This window comes from Caloenas nicobarica, chromosome 16 (assembly GCF_036013445.1).
Source record: "Caloenas nicobarica isolate bCalNic1 chromosome 16, bCalNic1.hap1, whole genome shotgun sequence".
Taxonomy (NCBI): Eukaryota; Metazoa; Chordata; class Aves; order Columbiformes; family Columbidae; genus Caloenas; species Caloenas nicobarica.
Window position 1 is genome coordinate 10,954,420 of NC_088260.1, and position 22,990 is coordinate 10,977,409.

The following is a 22,990-nucleotide window of genomic DNA, read 5'->3' on the forward strand; positions in this document are numbered from 1 at the left end:
TTTATTTGTTTCAGGGTGGTAGAGAAAGAAGCAACTGGAAAAATAAAATCTTACACAAAATAAGGACGCAGCTATGTCAGTGTGTCGCTAGACTTCTGAGAAGAACTGCGCTTGGTCTGTAACGCAGTTTATTAGGGCACTTCTCGGAAATCCACAGCCAGTTCTGGTGGCACAGAGAGGCCAAAGAACCTTTTACTAAAGATGTTCTGCAGGGTAAATTAACACTTCCTGGCTAATTTTGAGTAGTGTCCTAATGAGGCCACTGTGACCTACTAGACCTTAGCAACACTAATAACCCTCAGAGAGAATGATTGTTCTCCCAGTGGATTTACTGTCTGTTGTGTGGTTGGGTTTTTGTACATTTTCTGTTTCACTTTTAATAGGAATAATATAGAATGAATTCTACGTGGTACCTTGCGACTGTTACCACAGTAACGGCCTGTGGTGATAAGCTGCTGCTTAGGTAACAGAACAGACTTTTGTAGAGAATAGAGAGTTTTCCCTTGATGAAATGTAACCGTTTTTGTTTCCAGGAGAAGAAAGGGCTCTGTGTCTTGTTGATGTAAAGAAAGTGAAGCAATCTCTAGCCCAGTCTCACCTCCCAGCCCAGCCCGATATCTCACCAAATGTCTTTGAGGCTGTCAAAGGATGTCACCTGTTTGCTGCTGGCAAGGTAGGGCACAGCTCCCTCCCTTCGGACTGCACGTAGTTTAATATTAATGACATCAGCGTCTTTATTTCACTAACAACAAATCCAAGGTCTGTGTTCTTCTTTTAAATCTTTTTCGTCAAATAAGGAGCATACAGGGGCTGAAGAGCAGCTGAGCTGGAGGCAGTATGGAGGATCAACTGCTGTACTGAATAAATCCAGTCAGGATGACGTGATGGTGTAGCCTACACTGCTACATAATAAGAAATACAACTTATAGTATAACTGCCTCCTCACAGTTGACTTCAAGTTTGAGATTTATAATTAGTGAATTCCATCCACTGTTTGTTCTTGAATGTCATCTAACAGTTTCCAGGCCAGCAAATGTATTTAGGTGTTTGCATCACTTGATAAGACTTGATATTTCCATTAGTTCCTAGTTTTAGTATAGAATACACAGCATAAATTCTCATTAACAGTTCCTTCTACAGACTGAAATGAATGATATTCCATTTTTTGTCAAAGTAAAGTGATGTTTAAGGTAACAGTTTCAGGGATTAAAATTTAGGCCTAACCTGTTTGAGTTTCTTATCCCTTTTAATGAAACATTTTTCTGTGGAAAACCTAATTTTTTATTAACTTCTTTCAAGTATAAAAGAAATCATAGAAGCAATTCAAATTCATGTTCTCTTTTGAGAATGTGAAGAGGCTTTTATTATTTCACTAACTCACAAAAACTACCCTATTAAAAATGTATTTGCTTATCTCTGCAAAGTTCTTTTTGTGGCAAGAGGTACTCAGATCTGTTTCCCACGCTCAGCGTTAGAATGAATTCTTTATTACCATCCTGAACTCTGCTTGTAATCATCCTTACAGGTTGAGAACACTCTTTGTATATGTGCAGCCATGCCCAATAAAGTGGTTGTTCTGCGGTACAATGAGAGCTTGAGCAAGTTCTGTATCAGAAAGGTAAGCTTGGTAATTCACATATTACACCAAGACTTTGCTTTGGAGCAAACATCTCTTTTTGCATGCCTAAGAACATTTGTTTGCCAGCTAAAATGATAACAAATTGCAACACACACTAAAATTGGAGTAGGCAGCAATTTCCTCTAATAAGAGCTGGCATATTTGAAGAGACACAGAACAGAACAGTGATTGTTGGATGTGTTAGGTTGTACAAAGAAGGATGGAAGATTGTGTTTGTTTGTCTTCCTTTTGCTTAAGGAGCCATCAAGCTAATTTCTTACGTGTTAACAGCAGAGATGCTGTAGTGAGCTGATTCTTTCTGTTGGGAGAACCACAGCGACGGACGTGCCTGGTGCCAAGAGTTCTGCTCCGCGGGTTATACGGAGTTTGGGACTTGGCTGGGGTCACTCCTGCTGCAGTTGTCTTGGGATCTTCCATCAGACTTGGTAGCAGCTGCCCTGATTCCTGGTGACTTCCAGGCTAGGGAGTGATTGTCGCGGCACAGCTTTTATAAAGCTCCCTTTTATAAAGACAAATGTGGCAATATATAGTTTTCCAGAATAAGCAAAATCTGTAAACTGTTATAGGGAACTAATATTGGTCCATACTTGCCTGTTTTGCAGGAGATCGAAACCTCTGAGCCTTGCAGCTGCATCCATTTGACCACTTACAGCATCATCATTGGAACCAACAAGTTCTACGAAATTGAGATGAAGCAGTATACGCTGGAAGGTAGGAGACATTTCCTGAGGAACACACCAAGTGACTCCACAGATTTTTTTTGGTGGGGCTTTTCTAAAGCAGTTTAGGGAAAAAAAAAAAAAAGTAAGCTGTTGCTGATCAAGCTCTTTTTGTCCATTCTCTTTGCAGAGTTTCTGGATAAAAATGACCACACTTTGGCCTCTGCTGTGTTTGCTGCTTCCACCAACAGTTTTCCAGTCAGTATCATCCAGGTGAACCCAACGGGGCAGCGGGAGGAGTATCTGCTGTGTTTCCATGGTAAGTGGTGGGCGGTTGTGCAGTTGTTGCGCCACATCTGTTCTCTGATACGTGAACTGCCATTCTGCTGGAAAGAAAAGCCGAACAGAGACAACTTTCTAGTACCTGTAACGAATATTTGTTGCAGGCTGTGAATCTAAGAGCCCTGAAGGGTTGTGTGTGTGGTGGGTTAAACAGTAAGATGCGCAGGGTATTGGCACTACGGTAGCTCTTGCTGCTGGTTTTGGTCATCGTGCTTCTGGCTTCAAGTTCTTGGCGCCTGTGGATCAGTTGCCACACATAGGCTTCGGTACCTAAAGCGAAGGGGTTGTAATCAATGTTAAGTGCAAACAGGTGTGTGATTATCCTGATAAAACATTAAGGGCTTTTCTAATGTTGGTACTTTTGTCTGGTTTCCATACAGACAGATGAGAATTTTTTTAATCTTCTTGTGATGAAATAAAAGAGGGTGTTATTTGTTTGTAAAGCTGCTTTCGTTGGCCCTCTAGCATAATGTCATGGAAATGTCAACTGGAGCACTCGAGGCTTTGCAAGACAGAAGGCACTGTGTCCCTGTCAAAAAGCCCAGGGTTAATCACCTTTGTCCCTCCAAAAATAAATGACTAAGGTTTAGGCACATGCTCATGACATGGCATTGCTTTTCTTGGCAGAGTTTGGTGTTTTTGTGGATTCCTATGGAAGACGCAGTCGGACAGATGACCTGAAATGGAATCGCTTGCCCTTAGCTTTTGGTAGGTGTTGAGGGACATTCACCTGGATTATGGGAATTACTGAACCTGGGAAGCATCCTTGTGGGACGGATATTCTTCACTCAGTGCTTCTGCTTCCTTTTCCCTCTCCCAAGTCTCCCAGAAACTATGGAGATTTCCCATGGGTGAAGGTCATTATAAATCCAAATGGCAGACCTTCTGAAGTATAAGCCATTTGAGGAAAACTAAACTGAAGTTATATTTTCTTAATGTTCCTAGTCTGACAATGACTGAACTGGATAGTGGAATTTTTAACGATGCTTGGAAGTTTCTGAAACAGTCAAGAACATATAATGTCAGTGTGATTCCCTCAGGTTTTTTGCACTACCTGATGGGATTTTGTTCAGTTAGTAGTCTGTTTTTAATGCCTTTTTCATGATACTTTGGTTAGTAAAATTCTTGAGATACAGTTTCAAATCAACAATTCTTTAATCTTGAAACTAGTTAGTAATAGCGTCTGTGTCTTATTACAGAAAATATATTCCATTATTTTTTCCAAGGGGCTGTGAGGCTCTGTTGCGTTCACTGATGCTTTTTAGAAGTTTCTAACAGCTAATTTTATTTTTTTGTTTTTCCTCCCTCTGTGGTGCTCCTTCAGCCTACAGAGAGCCCTACCTGTTTGTGACCCATTTCAATTCCCTTGAAGTAATTGAGATTCAGGCACGAGCTTCTCTAGGGTAAGTTGTTCTCTCCTCATTACTCTGAACAGCACGTGCTGCAAGAACATGTGTACTTCCCAGGAAAAGGGACAGTGTTGTCATTGTAAAGACTTTTTCCTGCAATTTTACCCAGAACTCCTGCACGAGCCCACTTGGAGATACCAAACCCACGGTATCTGGGGCCTGCAATTTCATCTGGCGCGATCTACTTGGCCTCCTCCTACCAAGACAAATTAAGGGTGATTTGCTGTAAGGGCAATCTAGTGAAGGAGACCAACAATGAACAGCACCACAGAGGCTCTTCTGCTACACGCAGGTATGATGAAGTCCACGTGTTACGGTCCTTGCGCACCTCGTGAGCAAACTTTGCTCCAGATGGCTTTTCCCCAAGATGTTGGATGCCCTTGATCCATTTTTAGAGACAGAGGCTGATGTTACCCAATTATTATAACGCTGGAATGGAAAAAGGAGTAGAGTCACTGATGTTTTAAAATCAATAAGGCAAAGAAACACTAACCTGTAGGAAAATATGGGTAATCTCCACAAATGCTTTGTGATCTTCAGCTGTTTTACTTTTATCTTGTGATTTAGCTGTGACTTCAAAGCTTGGTGAGCTTAGATGCTATTGCCAGGCCACTAAACATCACCTGACTGTAACAATCTCTAAAGCCTCTTTCTCTTCAATAATGAGGATGCCTTAGGGAACGCAGTGCTGAGAAGCTGTGATACGATCTGCTCAGCAGCACAGCGATACTTGAGACAGGTGAATAAATATGGGGGTTGATAGTGCCACTGTGCATTGGAAATGGAGACACAGAGGCTTGTAGCTCATCCTGACTGGGAGCTACTGAAAATTTTGTTATGTGAAAAGGCATATATTACATTTTAGTGCACTTCAACATGTAAAAATATACTGCTTACATACATGAAAATGTGTACTTTTGGGGCCTGCTACATAGACATGACTTACATCAGCACTTCATTAAGGCACTTTACTAGTGTTGCTGATCAGCTGTTCAAATATCTTGGGACTTTTCATCTTGGCTCAGGGAGGTCTGATGCTTTTTCAGCTCACCACTGCTGGGTGTTTGGGGAAAGTTACATTTTTGCTAAAAGAAAATGTAACGTGAGGTTTTTGTCGCTCAGCTGTTCGCGTCCATTATTTTTGAATGACAGTAGCCCTAACAAGAGAGGTCCGCCCACATACAACGAGCACATAACCAAGCGGGTAGCATCAAGCCCAGGACCACCAGAAGGTCCCAGCCACCCTCGAGAGCCAAGCACGCCGCATCGGTACCGCGAGGGAAGGACAGAGCTGCGCAGGGACAAGTCACCTGGGCGACCGCTGGAGAGGGAGAAATCTCCAGGCCGGCTTCTGAGCACCCGCAGAGAAAGGTCCCCCGGCAGACTGTTCGACGAGAGCAGCCGAGGACGACTGCCCGTGAGTGGTGCCAGAACTCCTCTTGCTCAAGTCAATAAGGTGAGTTGGAGCCCGGAGCACTTTTCTGTTCTTGGGAAAAGGTGAGGAGTGCAGAAGGGCTGATGGTGCTGTAAAGTACAAGAGCAAACCAAACCTCATCCCCCCAAACTTCTATTAAAGGGAGCAGGCACAGTGTAACTCGGTGGTCCTGTGAACACCTTGCCTGTGCTCTAGTTCTGTAACTGCAGAAGCAGATGGACTCCGAACAGGCTAAAGTCCTGAAAGCTGAAAGCAAAGGTGCATTTACCAACAGAAATCAAGTTATTGAGGACTCAAAGGGGACAATGTCTAGAGAAAGGAGCAAAGGGAGCCTGCTGTGTTCGGAGTGCTGCTGATAGTACTTGCCTTTGTTGGTGGCTCATTCTGGCACTGAGAAGCCAGCAGCACACAGCTCCCACACAGCGGCAGCAGCAGGAGTTAGGTGATGTGCTGCTGCTGGCGCCTCTGCACGTGTGAGAAAAATACCTGTGACTTGTAACTGTCACTTTATTTCCCTGCCAGGTCTGGGACCAGTCTTCAGTGTAAGTCTCAGCTACACAAAGTTACTCATCTTGACCTGCAGGAAAAAAAAAGAAATATACTGAGTATATGCACTCCATATATCTGCTGCCCAGTTACCACCACAGCACTCCTGGGCCAAAGCTGGCTCCGCATCGGGAGGCGTGACGCTTTTGAAGATTGTTCGCATCTCAGTTAATTTCTCTGCACTTTCCTGCACTCCTGTTTTTGCACTTTGTACTACTGTTACTCTTTCAAGCAGTTCATGGACTTTTTCTATTCACTTTAGTCCCTAGTAGTTCACCAAGGAAATTAAACGGGACTGGAGTCCCACCCCAGGTCTTTAATGTGGTTAGTACCCCTTTCCAGGTAATTGATCATAGTTCTGAGACATGCTGGGAATTCCTGATGGCCTGGAAACAGAAGGGCCAAGGTGAGCAAGTTTTTCAGTGTATGCTCTACAGAACACAAGAAAAATTTCTTCTGATTAGTCTGTTCACCTGCCACTTCTGAAAGTTATTTTGTTCTCACTAAAATTGCTCTAGAGCAGCTCTGATGGGGAGGGGAGAACCCTGCGTTAACCAATCCCACGTGCCCAGCCCCAAGACAAAGTGCTTTACCTACATGCTACTGGGGTGTCAGACTTTATCCAGGTCTTCTGCATGACAGTTCACTGCATGCTGCTGCACCATCACTGGCTGCTCTCTCCTTTTAGGTTGCTTTGCTGAGTAGTGTATTGTACCTCACTTGTAAATTAACTGAAACCTTTAGATTACGCTGCAAAAATAACCATTAATTACTCTGGAAATTCGGCAACGAAGAGTTAACAAGCCTTATTTTATGACGAGAATTACAGTCACACTTGTGTTCTCCTCTCGGCGCTGAACACGGTCCCTTCAGCAATGCCGCTGTGGTTCTGCCAGCGGGAGGAGCAGCCCCGGGCCGGCTCTTCCCGTGGTCTGTAACTTGTCGTACAATAGGAACCAAATGTCACGGCACAGGAGGATACTCACAATGAACAGCTTTAGCGGTTACAGAACGCACCTTCGCCTTTGCTTCTGCGTATCTAACCATGAGCCATTTATTGCTGCTATTCTCTTTTGCTGTGAACATGAAGCAGAGAGCAAATGATTTTCAAAGCAGGTTTTGATCATTCGGTCTGCAATAGCAACATTCTAAGTGAACAACCATGTTCTTTACAACTGGAAAGAGCAAAACTGCATCCAGTCTTCCCTTGGCCACACTCTTATTAAACCTCTGCTAGTTCCTTGCGAGCCCGTGCTAACCAGTTCTAGAAACCCAGACAAATTCAAACGCCCTGTCAGTGTCCTTTGGCGAGTTCCATGGATATTGTATTCCGTTCTCTTGTCTGTTGGGTTCTTTTAGGTCAGATGATATGGCAGGAAAGTTGCTGGAAGTTTTTGTCTCCTGGTCTGAATATTTTGAAAGGTCGCTGAGATCAGTCTTTAAATCTTTGCATCTCGTGGAAGATCTTCAAGCCCTCAGAATGGGCTTGTTGATTCCAGAAAGTGTATATCTTGTGTCTTGTTCGTGAAATGCTTCCTGCTATAGAAATAGCTCAAAGGACTGTACATATTTACAAGAAACTTTATATTCGTAACAAAAGGGAATTGAATTGGTTTCTACTTTTTTATTGTAAACTGTGCGTTTTTCAACACTAGCGTTTTGGTTCGGGGGTGGCTGTGGCAGCCACCTGCAGATAGTGGAGGGGCCTCAGCTCAGTCCTCCTCGCTCCCATGAACAATTGTAACATTAAATTGCAATTGAAGCTTATTAGCGTAAATGAGGTTTTAGGTCTCTAGAAATACAAGATTTTTCTTCATTACCTTTTTATTATTGACAAGGGAGGGAACCAGAGGGACAGTTCAAAGCTCCACCTGGAAGGTATTGAACTTTGTTGTTGAACAATAACCAAATAAAAACAAATAACTATCTTGACTGGCATGGTGAAATGAACACTTCCTTCTCCATAGAGAACACTGAGCCATCCCACCATTGCACCCAGCATTAGAGGCTGTGTAATCTATAGGTGTCAGAGCTTACCAAAGAGCTAACCTAGACAATATTTAGCATCTTAATAGTTGTTATTCCCTGAACAAGTAGCATAAGTGGCTTCACAAAAACAAATCATGTTCATATGAACCAAACCAGGTACATTTGTCCAAATAGTTCACTATAGCAGCAGTCAGCTGCAAACACCTACAGCGAAATTCTGCCCTCACATACTTAACTAGTGATACGGGTAGAGGTAAAAACACGTGTGAGTAAATGGGAAAACAATCTCGCCCTGGTAAATGACCCACACATCTTGAGCTGGAAAAAAAACCATCTTAATTAACAATAGTGTGATCTAATGACAGGTTTGGGATTTGTCCCAGCAGTGTACTGGTAGCAAAGCGGACAGAGATAGTTACTCATCCCACTGCTGTAATATGCTGGTGCTTTAATGCCTAATCGCTGCAACTTAAAAAAAAAAAAAAAAAAAAAAAAAAAAAAAAGGGAAAAAAAGAGGAAAAAAATAAAAAAAAGCAAGAAAAAACATTCACGAATCAAGTCAGATTGAGTACAACCTGCAGAGTTACTGTACATCTTAACTTATACCTGCTGGGAAAACTTGCTAGATCAGACTTAAATGTAAATACATCTATTTTTAACTGAACCAGTTTTTACAGGGTCTGAAGTATTCTTTCACAGGAAGAGGTTTTTAATATTCACACTGCTGCCTACAGTAACTTAATTTGTCCTCCTACTGTTCAGTGTTTTTGGTTTTGTGCACATACCCACTCCCCTGCCCCCAGTCAAGGCCTTGGTGGAGGGTGTGTGGGTGGGTTACTAATAGCTCCTCTTACATTTTGGTCTACATGACATTCTTCATGAAAATGCTCTACATAAAACCCAAGCTGCTTGATTTATCTATTGTGCCTACTATCTGATGTATATGATGAAATGCTAACTTGTTAAATGTTCCTTTATTTCTATTTTACTGTGCACAAAGAATACTTATTTAAAGCTCATTGTTGCAGTCCTATGATGCATGATCAGAATTGTAACAAAACTAAAATAATCCAGAAACTGGTGGAGTAAAAAAAAAAATTATTTATCGAGCCTTTTGATTACCAAGAACCCTGCACAAATCCACTGTCAGCTTGACCACCCCACGCTGTGCTGAAATACAGGGGGTCGGGGAGGGCAGGGAGCTCTTCTTATCTCTGCCATAGACACAGAAGGTAACGGCTTACTCGAGAGTCCCAAAAATGACTGTAACAAAAGTCTCTGCATCTACCTTTAAAATGTGCTCTCCTAGCAACAGCCAAGAATAAACATAACAGCACAGACTGTGAGATGTGGGTGGGGAATGTAAGTGAGCTAATAAATCCAGCTCTTGATCTAGCATTTGCCTTTGGAGGGATTTGATTCATCCCATTACAATAACGGAACACAGTGTGATTAATCTAATTCATTCACCTGTCAAGCAGAAAACAATCTAACAACGACAACAACAAAAAAAACAAACAAAAAGACCCCCCCCACCCAACAGCAAAAGCAAAACAACTGGCTTACCTCTTTATTCATCTGCTCCCTGCCCCACTGGGAGCCAGCGCTCCTGCGGCTGCTCCTGCTGAGCAGAAAGGGGTGTGGGGGTGCAGCTCACCTGGGGGAGGCTGGGGCTCCGGAGATGGTACTTGAGGCCACAGGTGCTGGGAATACCTTCATCAACTGGCCTGCAGGCAGCTGCGCTCACCCAGCAAACAGGGAAAGGTGGAGCTGATCAGGAATAATGACCCCCAGGAGCCCTCAGGGGTGTGTGGGGCCCTGGCAGCTCACAAAGCCTGTGCCCCTCACCCTGACTTCTGGGGCACACAAAGAGCTTTTTTGGGGCTGCACACGATGTACCAAGTGCAAGTAAAAAAAACCAAACCACAACCAACCAGCACCAAACCCAACACAATCACCAATGCTTTCTATAAAATATTTGGCTTTGTCCTGTGGTTCCACCATACCAACACTGATGAAAAGCCTGGAGTGAGTCACACAAGTACATAATTGGGAAAACGCAAGAAGTAATGTGACCAAGTCTGTAAGTCTTGCATACACTCACCTTCCTTTCTGTTCTCCATTTCTCAAAGTTTCTGCTGCTTTGGTCTTTGACTTGTGAAAAATTTGTTTTGCAACTGAAGAAAATAATGAACCAAATTTACTAAGGTACCTCTAAGCTCTTATTTTCTGGCAAAAAAATTAATTCTAGGTCATTCAAATAAGAAACTTGTATCATTTCCCTGCTGAAACTGAAAGCGTTTAAGAGGGCTCACTGCATGACATCTGTCTGCCAATACATTCTCACATCTACTTTTCTTTGAACACAGTTGAAAAATTACAACACTTGCCTCTCCTGCTGATGTGTATCCGACCAAACCGACTCAGCTTTACATAAATGCCCTCAGGCAGTTCGCTTCCATTGCATTTAACCCGCATTTGGCATCCTGCAGCGCGCAGCCCAGCCCCAGGAGCCCCACAAGACATGGGAACTGGCGCCCCTTTGCTGACCCTGCTATGGGAGGAAAAGCCATTATTTAACATCCTCGTTAATACTATTTAAGCATCAGGTTTCTCTATGGCAGGGAACTAACAAAGGATGGTTGTGGTCACACATTTATCTACCAGCATATACTTCTGCATTTAAACTTCTGAGTGTTTTGACTGAGTTTATGTTTCAACAAAAGGCAAACATGTTCTGTTCATTAACTGGAACTGTTCCAACCTGCTCTCCCTCTGCTATTGATGCATCTTTGGTCACCGCCCTGACACAACCCGCTCAATCTAAAAAGAACCTGCACCTTCCCGGCAAAGCACACAGGTACAAGCACCAACCACCCCAACCACAGCCTCCTCCCCGACCTCCCCACACGTCACTTTGCCGGAGCTCATAAATCTGACAGGGGGTGCAGGCTGCCCCCCTGCACAGCCTAATCCAATGCCACACACGTGCCTGTGACACCACAAGCCACATCCAACCCACGATCACGCACTGCCAAGGAGAAAGGCTTGGAAAAAAAAAAAAAGGGCTGCTGGGACAAAGAGGCTGACGGAGGCTTAAGGCCAATACCAGGCTTTTCAGCCCCATGAACTGACCACTGGAGCTTGTTCTTCCTGTAAACTTTACATCACAAACACACACTAACACCTCCCTCATCTTCTTCACTGACCAGCTGCAAGTGGACAAAGTGTTTCAAGCTGCATCTATGATTAAAAACCTTGCACAATCCATTGAGGCATAAAACAGCAATCAGGCAATCACAGGTTATAAAAAAAATAACGACTCAAGGAAGCTGAGGTAACCAAAGAGAGGAGGATAATAACAAAACAAGTCACCCACTTTTCTTGAAAATGTTTTATTTGTTTCTGAAGAGGCTGAAAACAAAAGCAATTCCATGTTTCAGAATACCAAATACTATCCGTAGCACAGAACGAAGAAAGAGTTTTCAGAGAAAACCATTGCACTAGACCCAGATCTACTGAGCTGCTCAGAATATTGCAACAAGTCTGGTGACCAGATCCGAGGATGGCAAACCACCCTTCTGCTGGGCTGGTTCGCTGAACGCTGGCTGTGCAGCTCCTGTCCCCGCTCAGACCCTGCACTATTTGTGCAACGTCCTCTTGCCCACAGTGGGACGGGGGTTGGTGATCATTGGCACAGTCACTGGCACTCTCAGGCACCAAAAACCAAACAGCGGGAAGGACCTGGGAGGTCCACTCTCGCGCTGGTTCCTCCCGGGCAAGCCCGAGGCACACTGGCAGGCGGTTTTGCATTAACGTTGCGTTTGGTTTGGGATAAAACAGGCTCTCAGTACCAAGTACAGGCAACCTGGCATTACTATAATCGCTTAGAAAATATAAACACGATAAAAAGTTGCAGAGATCCCCACAGCCCTGGCTGCAGAAGCACCAGGGGTTTCACAGCCCTGGGCACAGAGGGCGCAGCGCTGCTGCATCCAGCATCCTGCAACTGCTCACACCGAGGGGCAAGTTTGGCCACTGGATACAGGGGACTTGGCGTCACCCTCAGGCTGTCACTGAAGAACTAACCTCTAAACTGCACACACTGATTGCCTTACAGCTAACCTGTCCCAGCTTAACGGTGTCCTTACGAGTGACAGCAAGAAAAACTGGTTCCAAAAAGCAGATTACTGCAAGACACATTTATGATTTACAGAAAAATCCAGCCATTAAAAACAATTGTCTTCACCAGAGATTCCACAGGGGAAAAGTTGTATTTCAGTTCTCATGAAGAGAAAAACGACAGAGCTATTCACAGTAGCAACAGTGAACCCCAGTCTACCGTAAAACAACAATGAGCTTGTAGATGATTGTGTCGCCGATTTTTGCCTAGAAAGGCTGCTACAAAAAGATCATCAATGTTTACACTTATTTCAGCCATGCAAGTTTAGAACTTGCTGCTGAAATAATTGTGTGATTAATGAGTTATGAAAGCAGTAACAGGCTTGCTTTCACTAAGTGTTGAGCTCAAATAAGATTCCACAAGAATCCTGAATTTTCTAGACTTTAGGCTGGCTTATTTCTTTCTGACGGTCTGCCTCACTGCTAAAGGCCTTTAACCTGTTGCTGCCTTCACATTTTTCAGCCTAATTAAACTGGTGAGTTTTTAACTGAGCTGGTGATGGGCACTGACACTTTTGCCGTCTGTCTAGTTGCCACAAAGCTGCCGTCTCCAAGAACTTCCAAGGTGGGACTGGGAAAATAAGGCAAATATAGGAGAACTTGGAAGTCTCAGAAACAACATGAATTCAGAGTTCATTTGCTACATCACAGAGCAAGAGTATGTTTGGTTAAAAGACGTTCTAAGACTGCACCGGCCCAGAACAATTGGTCACAAACTACTATGATGTTCATATTGGCTTGTACAGCAAAGTAGTCACATATTTCTTCTTGTAACGATGTGTAGCGCTAAGCACCATCACTCCATCCTACAGGAGATGGAAAACAAGTGAGAAATATGATCATCTAAAAGCTGCAAGCGTGAAGAACGTGCTGTGGTCTCTCACCTTGATAGAAAGTGCGTAGAGGTGGTTCAACATGACATGGTTGGGTTCAGGGAGCAGAGCAGGATCGCACTGGAGAAAAGATAAAGGTGAGACAGTGTGAAAATAAGAGAATTCACAGTTTATTCATCACAGCTGATGGGTGATAAACACCGTCTGTAACTAGCCCTACCCTCAAATACATCACACTGCTGCTTACGCTGAGTCCACCAAGAAACATAGACAAAGTTTCAGAACAATCCAAGATCCCTCCAGGGTGAAACCCTCTGCATCCTCACTGCAGTTGTGAGACAGACTTAAATTATTGCTTATGTGCTTTTGACACCTAAACAGTGTTGCAGTGAGAAGATCAGGGTTTCTGGGAGTAAAATAGCAATCTAGTTTTCTTTTCAATTTTGAAGAGAGTCAAACAGAAAAATAAATTTACTTCAGATGGATCCATCCGGACACACATAATAAGGAATTTAGCAACATGGCAACTATTCTAAAGTTTTTTCTTGCCTGTCCCCTGTCTGTACCCAGATTTTTTCCCCATCTATTCACACCCTCAAGGCCATTATTCAGCAATACAAACTAATGTACTCACAGAAATGCCTGTGTCCTTATTCAGGATGACCTGCAGCAGGTGGGGAGGCAGAATGGGTGGTGATTTAAAGCGTTCCTCTGCCTTACAGACATAGGGCTCCTGGTGATACGGTCCTGGGGGTGAACTTGACAACTCTGCCAGAGAGACATTGAATATTTATTCTTAAATAGACTGTATGGGTATCTGCTCTTTATAGGTACAGTTTTACTGGTACTCCAAGTCAATTTTCACATCCAGGAACATGCAGCCAAAAAAAAAATCAATGGCATGTAAATACAAGAGCTACAGCAGATGATGCAGTGCAGCGATCAATGCCCAAGAAGAGATTTAAGATGTCTGAAGCCTGACTTGAGACTAGCTGTAAAGATGTGGGAGATGGCATCCTGAGGGCATTACTGCAGTCCAGAACGTCACTGTCATCTCTGGCCAGCGAACACCTAACAGTAAACACTGCTCCACAGCGTCACCTCCAAGGGAAGCACTAAAAACAATGGTATGCACATGTAAAGGCAGCTATCATTCCCAGGCAGTGACAAGGTAATAGAAAGAGCTCTTCAGAGTCTAAAGCAATTAAGGAAAGGTTGTTAGAGCACATGGCGAAGAGGCATCTACTTGAATCTCCCCCTGGCTTCTTGCACTGTCCAAGTCTCAGAAATCACACTCTTTCTCCAAAAAGGCTTTGTCCAGGGGAAAACTCCACACAGCAACACCCAACCAAACACACTCGCTGCCTCAGATGCAAAGGACAGGTCTTCTGAAGGAGATACTACGTTAATCAGCGTCTCCAGCCCTACAAAGGTCTAGAAAGAGCAGGTAGCAAGGCTGACATCAGACATGACTCAAGCTAAACTTAAGGCGAAACCAGCATTTTTATATTATTCTAAGATATAGATAATGTATACTAAACTGCAAAGATATATATTCCTGAGTCTGTGTCAGCACTACTAAGATACACCTAATTTCTACCTCTTAACGTGTAACTCCTGACCTCCTCAGCCTAGCTCCTTAGCAGAGGAAGATGGAATTACGAGCAATATAGGCTGTCCACATTGGTTTGAAGTTGTAAGGCAGGGACTGATGCATCACTGAGTGTGCTAAAAACAGCCATTTTGCATCACACAGGCAAACAAACAGCAATTAAGCAGCCATGACTTCCTCCTAATTAGATCTGCAGTGACCCGTGTTGCTCTGTCAGAGGCTTCCTCCTTTACACATTTCACATTCTTCCATTGTGCATTTGTGATTCCTGCACATGTCCACAGGGCCTGACAAAGTTGGAGATTAATCTATACTGGAGCTTTAACTTCAGATAAAAAGGAAGACAAAATTTTTAACAGCTCTGAAAAGTGTGATACAAAATTACCAGCAAGTTCATACCAGACATGTCAGAACATTTCTGGGAGTCCACCATCAAAGCATCGAATACTTCAAAGTCAGTTTTCTTCACCTGGATGATGTTGTTGACGGTACCTAGCTGGCTGGTTACTACCGGCTGGGAAGAAACAAGATACAAAAGTCAGAATAAAAAAGCTTGCAGGACCATTAGATTCCCAAAACTACACAACCAGCACTACCAAAAATGAGATATATTGCTTTTAAAATATGCTAGTACCAGATATGAAAAAAGCTCACCATTGTGCAGTTAGTGTTAAGAGCAAGTGCGGGATTTAGGACTGGGGGGATGTGTGTCAGTTGAACCTGCTAGGTCCACAACACTCGATAAATTCTTGGCCTGTAGATAAGGCTAAGGAGCTAAACTTTACTGCTAGCTTCTACAGGGCTTTCAGAGCCAGACTAAGATCTGCACGGCCTGATATAAGACAGAACAGGGTTGGTATTGCTAGTTTACTACTAAAGCTAAGACTGGAGTCCAAGGCAGAGGGTTCAATGAGCTCAATTTACTGCAAGGTAAATTCTGCAAGTTCTGCAAGGTTTGCCAAGACAGCAAGAAAACTGGAACCAACAGCTGTGAATGGTGCTGAAGCAGGTAGGAACTGCTGGACGGATTAGTGTTAAAGTTCATTTCATAGCAGAGGTGGAAAAAAAAAGGTCTGGTAGATTTTGGCACAATTACTGGCCTATGAAAAGATCTACAGCAGCAATAACAACATTCTGGCACTGACAGCAAGTACAGCACAGGGAGATTTGGGCTGTCGGCGATACTACAGTGCTTTAAGAGACAGCTTGGCACTAGACAAGGAAAGCTCACCATCTTTTATAAACCAACGCCTGAGAGACCTTGTCACTCGTTTGTTACAAAATCTCCTGTCCTTTGAGGCTATCAGTCTGATGCCACCACCTAGGCCAGCTGGGATCAGAAATCTCACCAGCTTGAACAAGTAGTTTCTGTTGTTAACCCAGAAATACCTGCTCTCTGAAAAGGCCACCTATTGGTAGAGAAACCAGCAGGCTTCTCGTCTTCAGACGCCTCAATGAACACAAACGGGGAGTCAAAAGAAAACATTACCTCTGAAGGATCGTGTGTCCACTGCCCATCCACAAAGAACTTGTACTGGTGCTCGCCTTCTGGCAGGTCCAGGATTGCGACAAAGTTATTGTGACTGGAATTCAAGACAAACAATCAGCCCTGAAATATTCTGAAAAGTACATTGATCTATAAACTGTGACAAACACTGTAATACAAGGAATTGGCACTGAGCTTTTGTAAAGTCACCCTCACATCTTCATGTTACTTGTTAGTGTGTGAGACCTCATTTTATCTGCGAGACTCCTGTTGATGGAACAAGATCAACTTACTCCTATTTCCTTGCCTTTCAGTATTTGCCATCACAAATTGCATTTCTCAAATGCTTATGAAATGAATAAACAACAACAAAAAGATAAGAGCAGCAACTCAATAACTCAATACTTCTGAGTTACTTTGGGTCTGAATAGCTGCTACTTAGCAATTTTAATACTCCTGTGCTGCGACCACCTGAGTCTTCAGAAGTCTTTACCAGCACCTCAAAGAAGCTGAGAAACAGCTAATGTGACGGGAACATTCAAACAGACCACACAATACCCGCACCTCTCTTCTTCGGTAAAGAGAGCAAGCATAGCATCACTGAGCTGGATTTGAAAATTCGGTTTGGAATAATGAACTTCCCTACTCGAGCATATTTGATTCAGTAACATGATTTTATCCAGCCACTAAGGAGGTTCAAACATCTCTTTTCCCAGAATACCTAATCTGACAAGGGATAAACCTGTTTGGTTTTTGTTTGTTGTTGTGGTGGGGTTTTGTTGTTGTTTTGTTTGTTTGTTTGGGGTTTTTGTTTGTTTTGTTTTGGTAATAAGGACTTTTTTGTCCTTCTTCCAGATTAATTTCACTATTTCCCACCTCCTTGGCTTTTTACTTAAGAGTATTGCAGTAATACTCATGTTCCACTGGCCTTTTTTCCAGCTCCTGTCTTGATAATTTATTTCACATTGTTCGTGCACATTGTTCATACCATTTCATCAGGCCACTACGCTCCTCCCTCAAGTTTGCCAGGAAATTAAGACAATTCTGCAGCAATGACAATGCAGGCAGCCACTCACTAAGATGAGAAACACCAGAAACTGGCAGGAGACCGATCTTTCACAGATATGTCATCGTTGATAGAAAACAGGACTCAGATCAACAGTTAAATTCAGACTCTCCATCATCCATTAAGTCTTAAATTTTTGAAAAAAAAGCTGGTTTAGTTTAAATAAAATACCTACTCAGGTACAGAAATAAGCAGAGCTCCAGAGCCCTCTAGCAGGAAAAAAACACTTGGTACCTTAACACAGATTTATTCTCTCACTCATGTAGTTTGCCAGCAGATATCCCAGGCTCAGTTTCCTAAGCAGAACCTGCATCCTTAGAGCTGGGAAAAATCCAATGATATAGCAAGAAAGTACATGTGCCATCAGAGACAACGTGCTTAAAACAGCTGCACTGTACACGCCTCAACTCTACGCCAGGGAGCAGACTGCACAACAAGGATTGTTTCAGGTCATTCCTGCATGGTGCCTAATGAACAAATCACTCCTTCAAAATTAACACGCAGCTCAATGTTCATCCTGTGCCATCCAAGAATCAAAAAGTCAGATTCTCATCAAGGACTTGAGAAAAGAAGCAGGGAAGTAGTAAATCCAAGTACAACAGCAATCTATCAACTGACCACCTTTCTCACTGCACTAAGTGTTCCCAGTCCATAGGAAAACCACCAATACAGCAGCAGCCATTTATTACCTCCTTGTCAGAGGAATTTTACTCCAGTTGTTGAAGGACCCGGATAAATAAACTTCTTTCCCTCCTCCAGTCCAGCGAAAGACTGTTGGTCGAGCTTGAGTGGGGGTTTTATCGTTCACTTCCAGATCTTGTTGCCAAGCTAGGAATTCTTCTTTCTCCAACGGAGCCTACAAGCATAATGTCTTAAAAGGAATTCTTTCCTAGCAGACTTAGGCAACCTGTATTTTACTGAACACATTTGTTGTACTTAGCATGATTTGCTAATGTACAAATCTACAAGTAGGTTATGTCAAGTGGAGACTGGGAACCCTGTGTTTCTAGACACTGTTCACAAATTCATTTGCACAAATTCTGCAAAGATGTTAAAGCCTTCCAAATTTGCTGAAGGCAAAATAATCCCCCTCTCTCCAGCCTACATTAGGTTAAAAAGAAATGCCTTGAGCTTACAAGAGTTTTCAAAATACACAGTTACAAGCAAGAAAAATAATTAAGAAGAAATACCCTTTAGAAGCATTTAAATTATATGCATACTATAGACACAAAATTCGCAGGTGGCAGAAAGATTATGAGTTATCTATAGAAAACAGCTCTGTCCAACAGTCAAAATCTAAATATAGTTTTGCATTAGATATTCTTATGAAACATGATACACAGCAGGACATTTCTAACAATCCATCTAATACTGAGCAAAAATCCAGTTAACAAATCTTTTAGTATGGAAAATAATAGACAGATAAAATGTCACTGATGACTGGAAAAGCATTAAGGATCTGAAGGAACCTGGGACACCGTACCTACAACTGGGGAAGAGATTTGAGCCTGTTACATTTTAATTTTTCTACAATTAATTATTACTGGAATCCACAACATTACACTCATTATATCTGCTTGAACAATCTCTCCTTTTGTGTGTACACTCAACGACAGAATTAAGGAAAGTTGCTAACAGCACCACAATGGGACAGCATCCCCAAGCCCTAATGTTAGAAGACAAGAACAAACCAGCCATACCTTCATTTCCTCTGGGTGGAACAAGTCGGCATCTTCAGGACTGTCCATTAAAATTTTTGGTCTATCACCCTCTTTTGTACTGATGGCTCCTCCTGAGTTGTCACCTCGGGAGGCCTTATGCCCATGACGCTCCAGTCCAGCTCGCTCGCTGCTTGTATTCCCCATCTTTAAGGACCTAAAAGAGCAGGAAAAGCCAGATCAATACAGGTACTTTGGAAGCCAGAACACCAGCAGGCAGGAAAGCAGGCCCATCAATAGACCTAGGCTCTGTTTCTGGGCTAGAGAATCTAAGAAACTTGATTAACCCAAAACGCTAGCATCTTCAAATTGTATCACACTCAGAACAAAGACACTAAATAACAATTTTTAGCTGCTCTTAGTAATGCGCTACAGTTCAATACCCTAGCATTTCTGCAAACTCAGCCACTCTTAAAGTTGTCCAAACAGGTACGTGTGACTGCAGCACACGGGTACTCTGTCATTCCAAGCTAAGTGTTTGTTCTTCTGTCTTCTCAATATCCATGCATGTAATGTTTTATATCAGCTGCAACTTCAGTAGAATTTTCTGTCAGAATACCTCACAAATAGCCTACTAGAAAAGTGACTTCACTAGAAAATAAAGTATTCTCGGGTGACACCCTGCTGAGGATCCTTACAGTGGCTGGCTGTGACTCTACAGGACAAACTGCTGCTCCAGGGGAGGCTTCTCCAGCCTCTGCTTTTCTCTGGGAGAGGCAGTGCAAGGAACACACCACTTCTGCACGCTCCACAGCCTGTGTGGCCACATCCGCGGGCAGAAGGGATGACTCTGGATGCACATGCCACATCTTATCAGAAAAATGACCTACAGACGAAGGGCAAGAACTGAGAAGTGGCCAAAGGGGCTGTGTGGAGCTGTACAAACAGGGCCCTGCAGAGCGCCCAGCAGAGTACAAGCACAGGTATGGATATTATCCTGTTTCCTTTAAGCTCCAAGTACAGTCATTACCCAGCTCTCAACGGTACTGATCCCACCTCAGTCACAACCTGAAACCGGTCTCAGTAGGCATGGCTTAACTCAATAAACGACAAAAATACATTAACCATCATGATAAAAAAGAAGGGTAAATGCAGACATTAGCTGGCTATACAAAGTTGCAGCAGCTTTGAGCACTCTGTATCTTTGAACAGTTGATTCTGTGAGATGCACTTTCGAGAAAGCCCGAATGAACCCGAATAGCTCCGGAGGTTCTCCCCAGCAAACGCACCCGTACATTTCACCAGCCGAGCCGACTCACGCCCCGCGGGCAGCCGGGCATTCCTGCCTCTGCCGCCCTCCTACCCCAGGCCCACCAGCACCCGCTGCGGGACCCCGAGCACTGGCAGCAAACCCGGGCCTTGCAGCCCAGGGGCACCGGGGCAGCGGCTCCGGGCCCAGCGTCCCCGCCGTCCCCATAGCAACCCGCCCCGGGCCCAGCGTCCCTGTAGCAACTGTCCCCATAGCAACCGCCAGGACTGCGGTTCCCCCCGCCCCGCCGGCCAAACGAACCCACCTCCCGCCGGCAGCGCCCGCCGCTGGCCCTGCACCGCCGCCCAGCTGCTTCCGCTTCCGGCCGGGTGCCCGGGCTGCCGCCCCGGGGCGAACCCGAGCCCGGCGCGCAGGTTCCGGGCCGGCCCCCCCGCTCCCAGGCAGGCTCCCGCACCCCCAGGAACTTGGCTCTGTGCCGACCACCCCAGCAGGGCTGTCCCAGACCTGCCGGGTATCCCTCTTAAACTGGTGCCGTAGGTATGAGGTCAGCAGTGAAGTGTGAGGGCTCTTTACCTGCCCCTCGGAGCTATTTTCTCCACCCGGCCACCACAAAGAGGTTCTGGATCTGCAGAAGTGCAGATGAGTGAGCACCAGAACACTGGAACCAGGCAATAAATGCATTTCGCATCTACACGAAACCAGAGCAAGAGCCAGCTGTGCAGATGCTGACCGTTCAGCGGTCAAGGCAGCTTGTGACGCTGCCAGCACATGGCGCTTTCCTCCGAGGAAGCACGAATGAAAATTTAAGTCCTTAACTGACAAATGCTTCCCAAATTAAATTACACTTCTATATTTCTCAAACATATTTCTCTAAGCATTTCCAACGACACTCATTTTACCCTTTGCGCTTCATCAGCTGTTGCTGTCTTTCTTGCACTTTTCCAACAGACAGAACTGCAGGTTCCCAGTTCAGCAGTTTTCTTGACAAGGAAGTTGTTTGGTTTTTTTCTTAACCAATCCAAGCGACCTGCAAACAGATAGAAGGATTCCTACCAAATCGAAGTGTATCCTTGTGGCATGCTGTTATGTTGTGGGAAGAATCCTGCGGGGATATACAGATTCCCCATGCCTAATTGCGAGTGCATGGCTGGCTCCTGCACTATGTTTTGAGGAACAGCTGCTCCAAGCTTCTCTTTCATGGGTAAATATCACGGCACGGGACAGCCTGCCAGAGGGCTGCGAGGAGAATGCCTGTGGGCAGCTCTTCCCCCACAACAGTTACCCTGCTATAAAATGCAGCTGTTGTTATTCTGATATTTCACACAGCTTAGCACTCCTGAATACTTTGCCTCCAAACCTAATTGTTTCGTTCGCCTCCTGGTTTTTTTTTGGCCAGCCCCGATGTACACGCTTCTGCATGTGGTTATGTCTGCAGAACTGTCTGCAGTGGAGGCTGGAGATACACGGTACCATGTCTGGTCCATCACTTGCCCAATAGGAGCATTCTGATGATCCGCACAACAGCCTGCCAGACCCACTGTGAGCAAGGGTACCTACACGTTTGGGACCATGCTCGCTTCTTTGCAATGGTTTTTGTTACTTCTAAGAACCACAGACAGGTAATCAGCTACAGGATAGGGCTGCTAACAGCTCATGAAGCTGTAGTAACTAGTCTATGGTGGGTCCAAGCATTATTCAATTTAAAGTTCTGGTATTAAAATGTGATGGTTCCTGCCTACATGGTGATGTACACACATCCACGGTGTGCTACACGCCAAAACCCTTGGGAGACACTGGCCTGTGGAGAGGACAGAGGCAATGGACACAGGCATCTCAACCTCCTGGTGGTTAGGATTCACTGTGGCTGCCTTCTCCTTTTCCCCACAACATCTTCCTCTCCCACCCTGATTCTTGTCTTCCCTGTCAGTTGTGACAGATGAGTGTAGCACAGTCCCAGAGCGATCAGCCTGTAAGTCTTTCTGTGAGGCGACTGGTCCTCATGAATTATGAGGGCTGGATGACATTACACTGTGAACAACAAGTCTTAGGTTGGAGGACTTACCAGCACTGCCCAATAAATCATCCCCCTGCCTCCTCAGGGGCATGTCTGCATGCGTGGTCCTCATATGCACTGGAGTATTGTTTTATCCTGTCAACTTGAGTGGGAGCCCAATTCCCTTGCAGCTGTTAATGCAGGAGAAGTGGGAGCAAGCGATTAGCCAAAGACATGCCACAGGAGCCTGGCATTGCTCATCCGCCCACTGATTTTACGGAACCCTGGAGTTTTGCTCCTCCCTTTAACAGCATCAGTGACTTTTTGCTTCCTTCCCTTCTCTGCAACTTGAAGGGCATAAAAACTCCCCTTTTTCCATTCCATCCAGGACCAGCGTCCACATTCCAAAGCAAAACTACAAAATACCTGTTCTACTCCTGCTCCTTTACATACCTGTCTTAACCTTCTTTTTCTTACTGCCAGATAAGGATGCAACAGATGGGGAGCTGGGTCGCATTCTTCCATCAAGTCTTCCATATGTGTCACAAATGAAGTTCCTGGTTAACTTCCCTAGTGAGAACATCAGATGTGTCACTTGCCATTGAAATAATTTATCACGACAACTCTCCCTAGTTTTCCAAACCACCATATCTCTCAGGTGGGAGACGTGGCAACAGGCCACTTAGGTCTAGCCCTCACTTAGCACTCCTGACACTGGTACCGGAATAATTTGATAGGAGTATATAACCTTACAATTTTGGGGGATGCCCACGAAGAGTGACTGTAAGCATTTTCACCGAGGAGAGAAAAAGTTAGATAAAAATCTCCTTATCTCTGACACTAACTGCCAGCATGACCTTCAAGAAGACTC

General features: G+C 44.3%; 2 protein-coding genes across 3 annotated transcripts in view; one reads left to right on the plus strand and one right to left on the minus strand.

Moving 5' to 3' along the window:
• CIT (citron rho-interacting serine/threonine kinase) overlaps window positions 1-6,132 on the plus strand; it is a 68,789-nt gene extending 62,657 nt beyond the window's left edge. For both annotated transcript variants that reach the window (XM_065646219.1, XM_065646220.1), the window contains 9 exons: window positions 534-673; window positions 1,526-1,618; window positions 2,242-2,350; window positions 2,489-2,617; window positions 3,268-3,348; window positions 3,965-4,043; window positions 4,159-4,341; window positions 5,202-5,505; window positions 6,007-6,132. In XM_065646219.1, coding sequence (XP_065502291.1) covers window positions 534-673; window positions 1,526-1,618; window positions 2,242-2,350; window positions 2,489-2,617; window positions 3,268-3,348; window positions 3,965-4,043; window positions 4,159-4,341; window positions 5,202-5,505; window positions 6,007-6,030 — 1,142 coding nt within the window. In that variant the 3' untranslated portion in view covers window positions 6,031-6,132. The remainder of the gene's footprint in view (window positions 1-533; window positions 674-1,525; window positions 1,619-2,241; window positions 2,351-2,488; window positions 2,618-3,267; window positions 3,349-3,964; window positions 4,044-4,158; window positions 4,342-5,201; window positions 5,506-6,006) is intronic.
• A 5,296-nt stretch (window positions 6,133-11,428) lies between these two features.
• Window positions 11,429-20,499, minus strand: PRKAB1 (protein kinase AMP-activated non-catalytic subunit beta 1). The gene is made up of 8 exons (XM_065646396.1): window positions 20,431-20,499; window positions 18,899-19,073; window positions 17,888-18,054; window positions 16,136-16,229; window positions 15,046-15,160; window positions 13,669-13,802; window positions 13,086-13,154; window positions 11,429-13,007 (listed from the first exon to the last, which is right to left on the minus strand). The coding sequence occupies exons 2-8, from the start codon at window positions 19,061-19,063 to the stop codon at window positions 12,930-12,932; spliced, it is 822 nt and encodes a 273-aa protein (XP_065502468.1). The 5' UTR covers window positions 19,064-19,073; window positions 20,431-20,499; the 3' UTR covers window positions 11,429-12,929.
• Window positions 20,500-22,990: the final 2,491 nt, after the last annotated feature.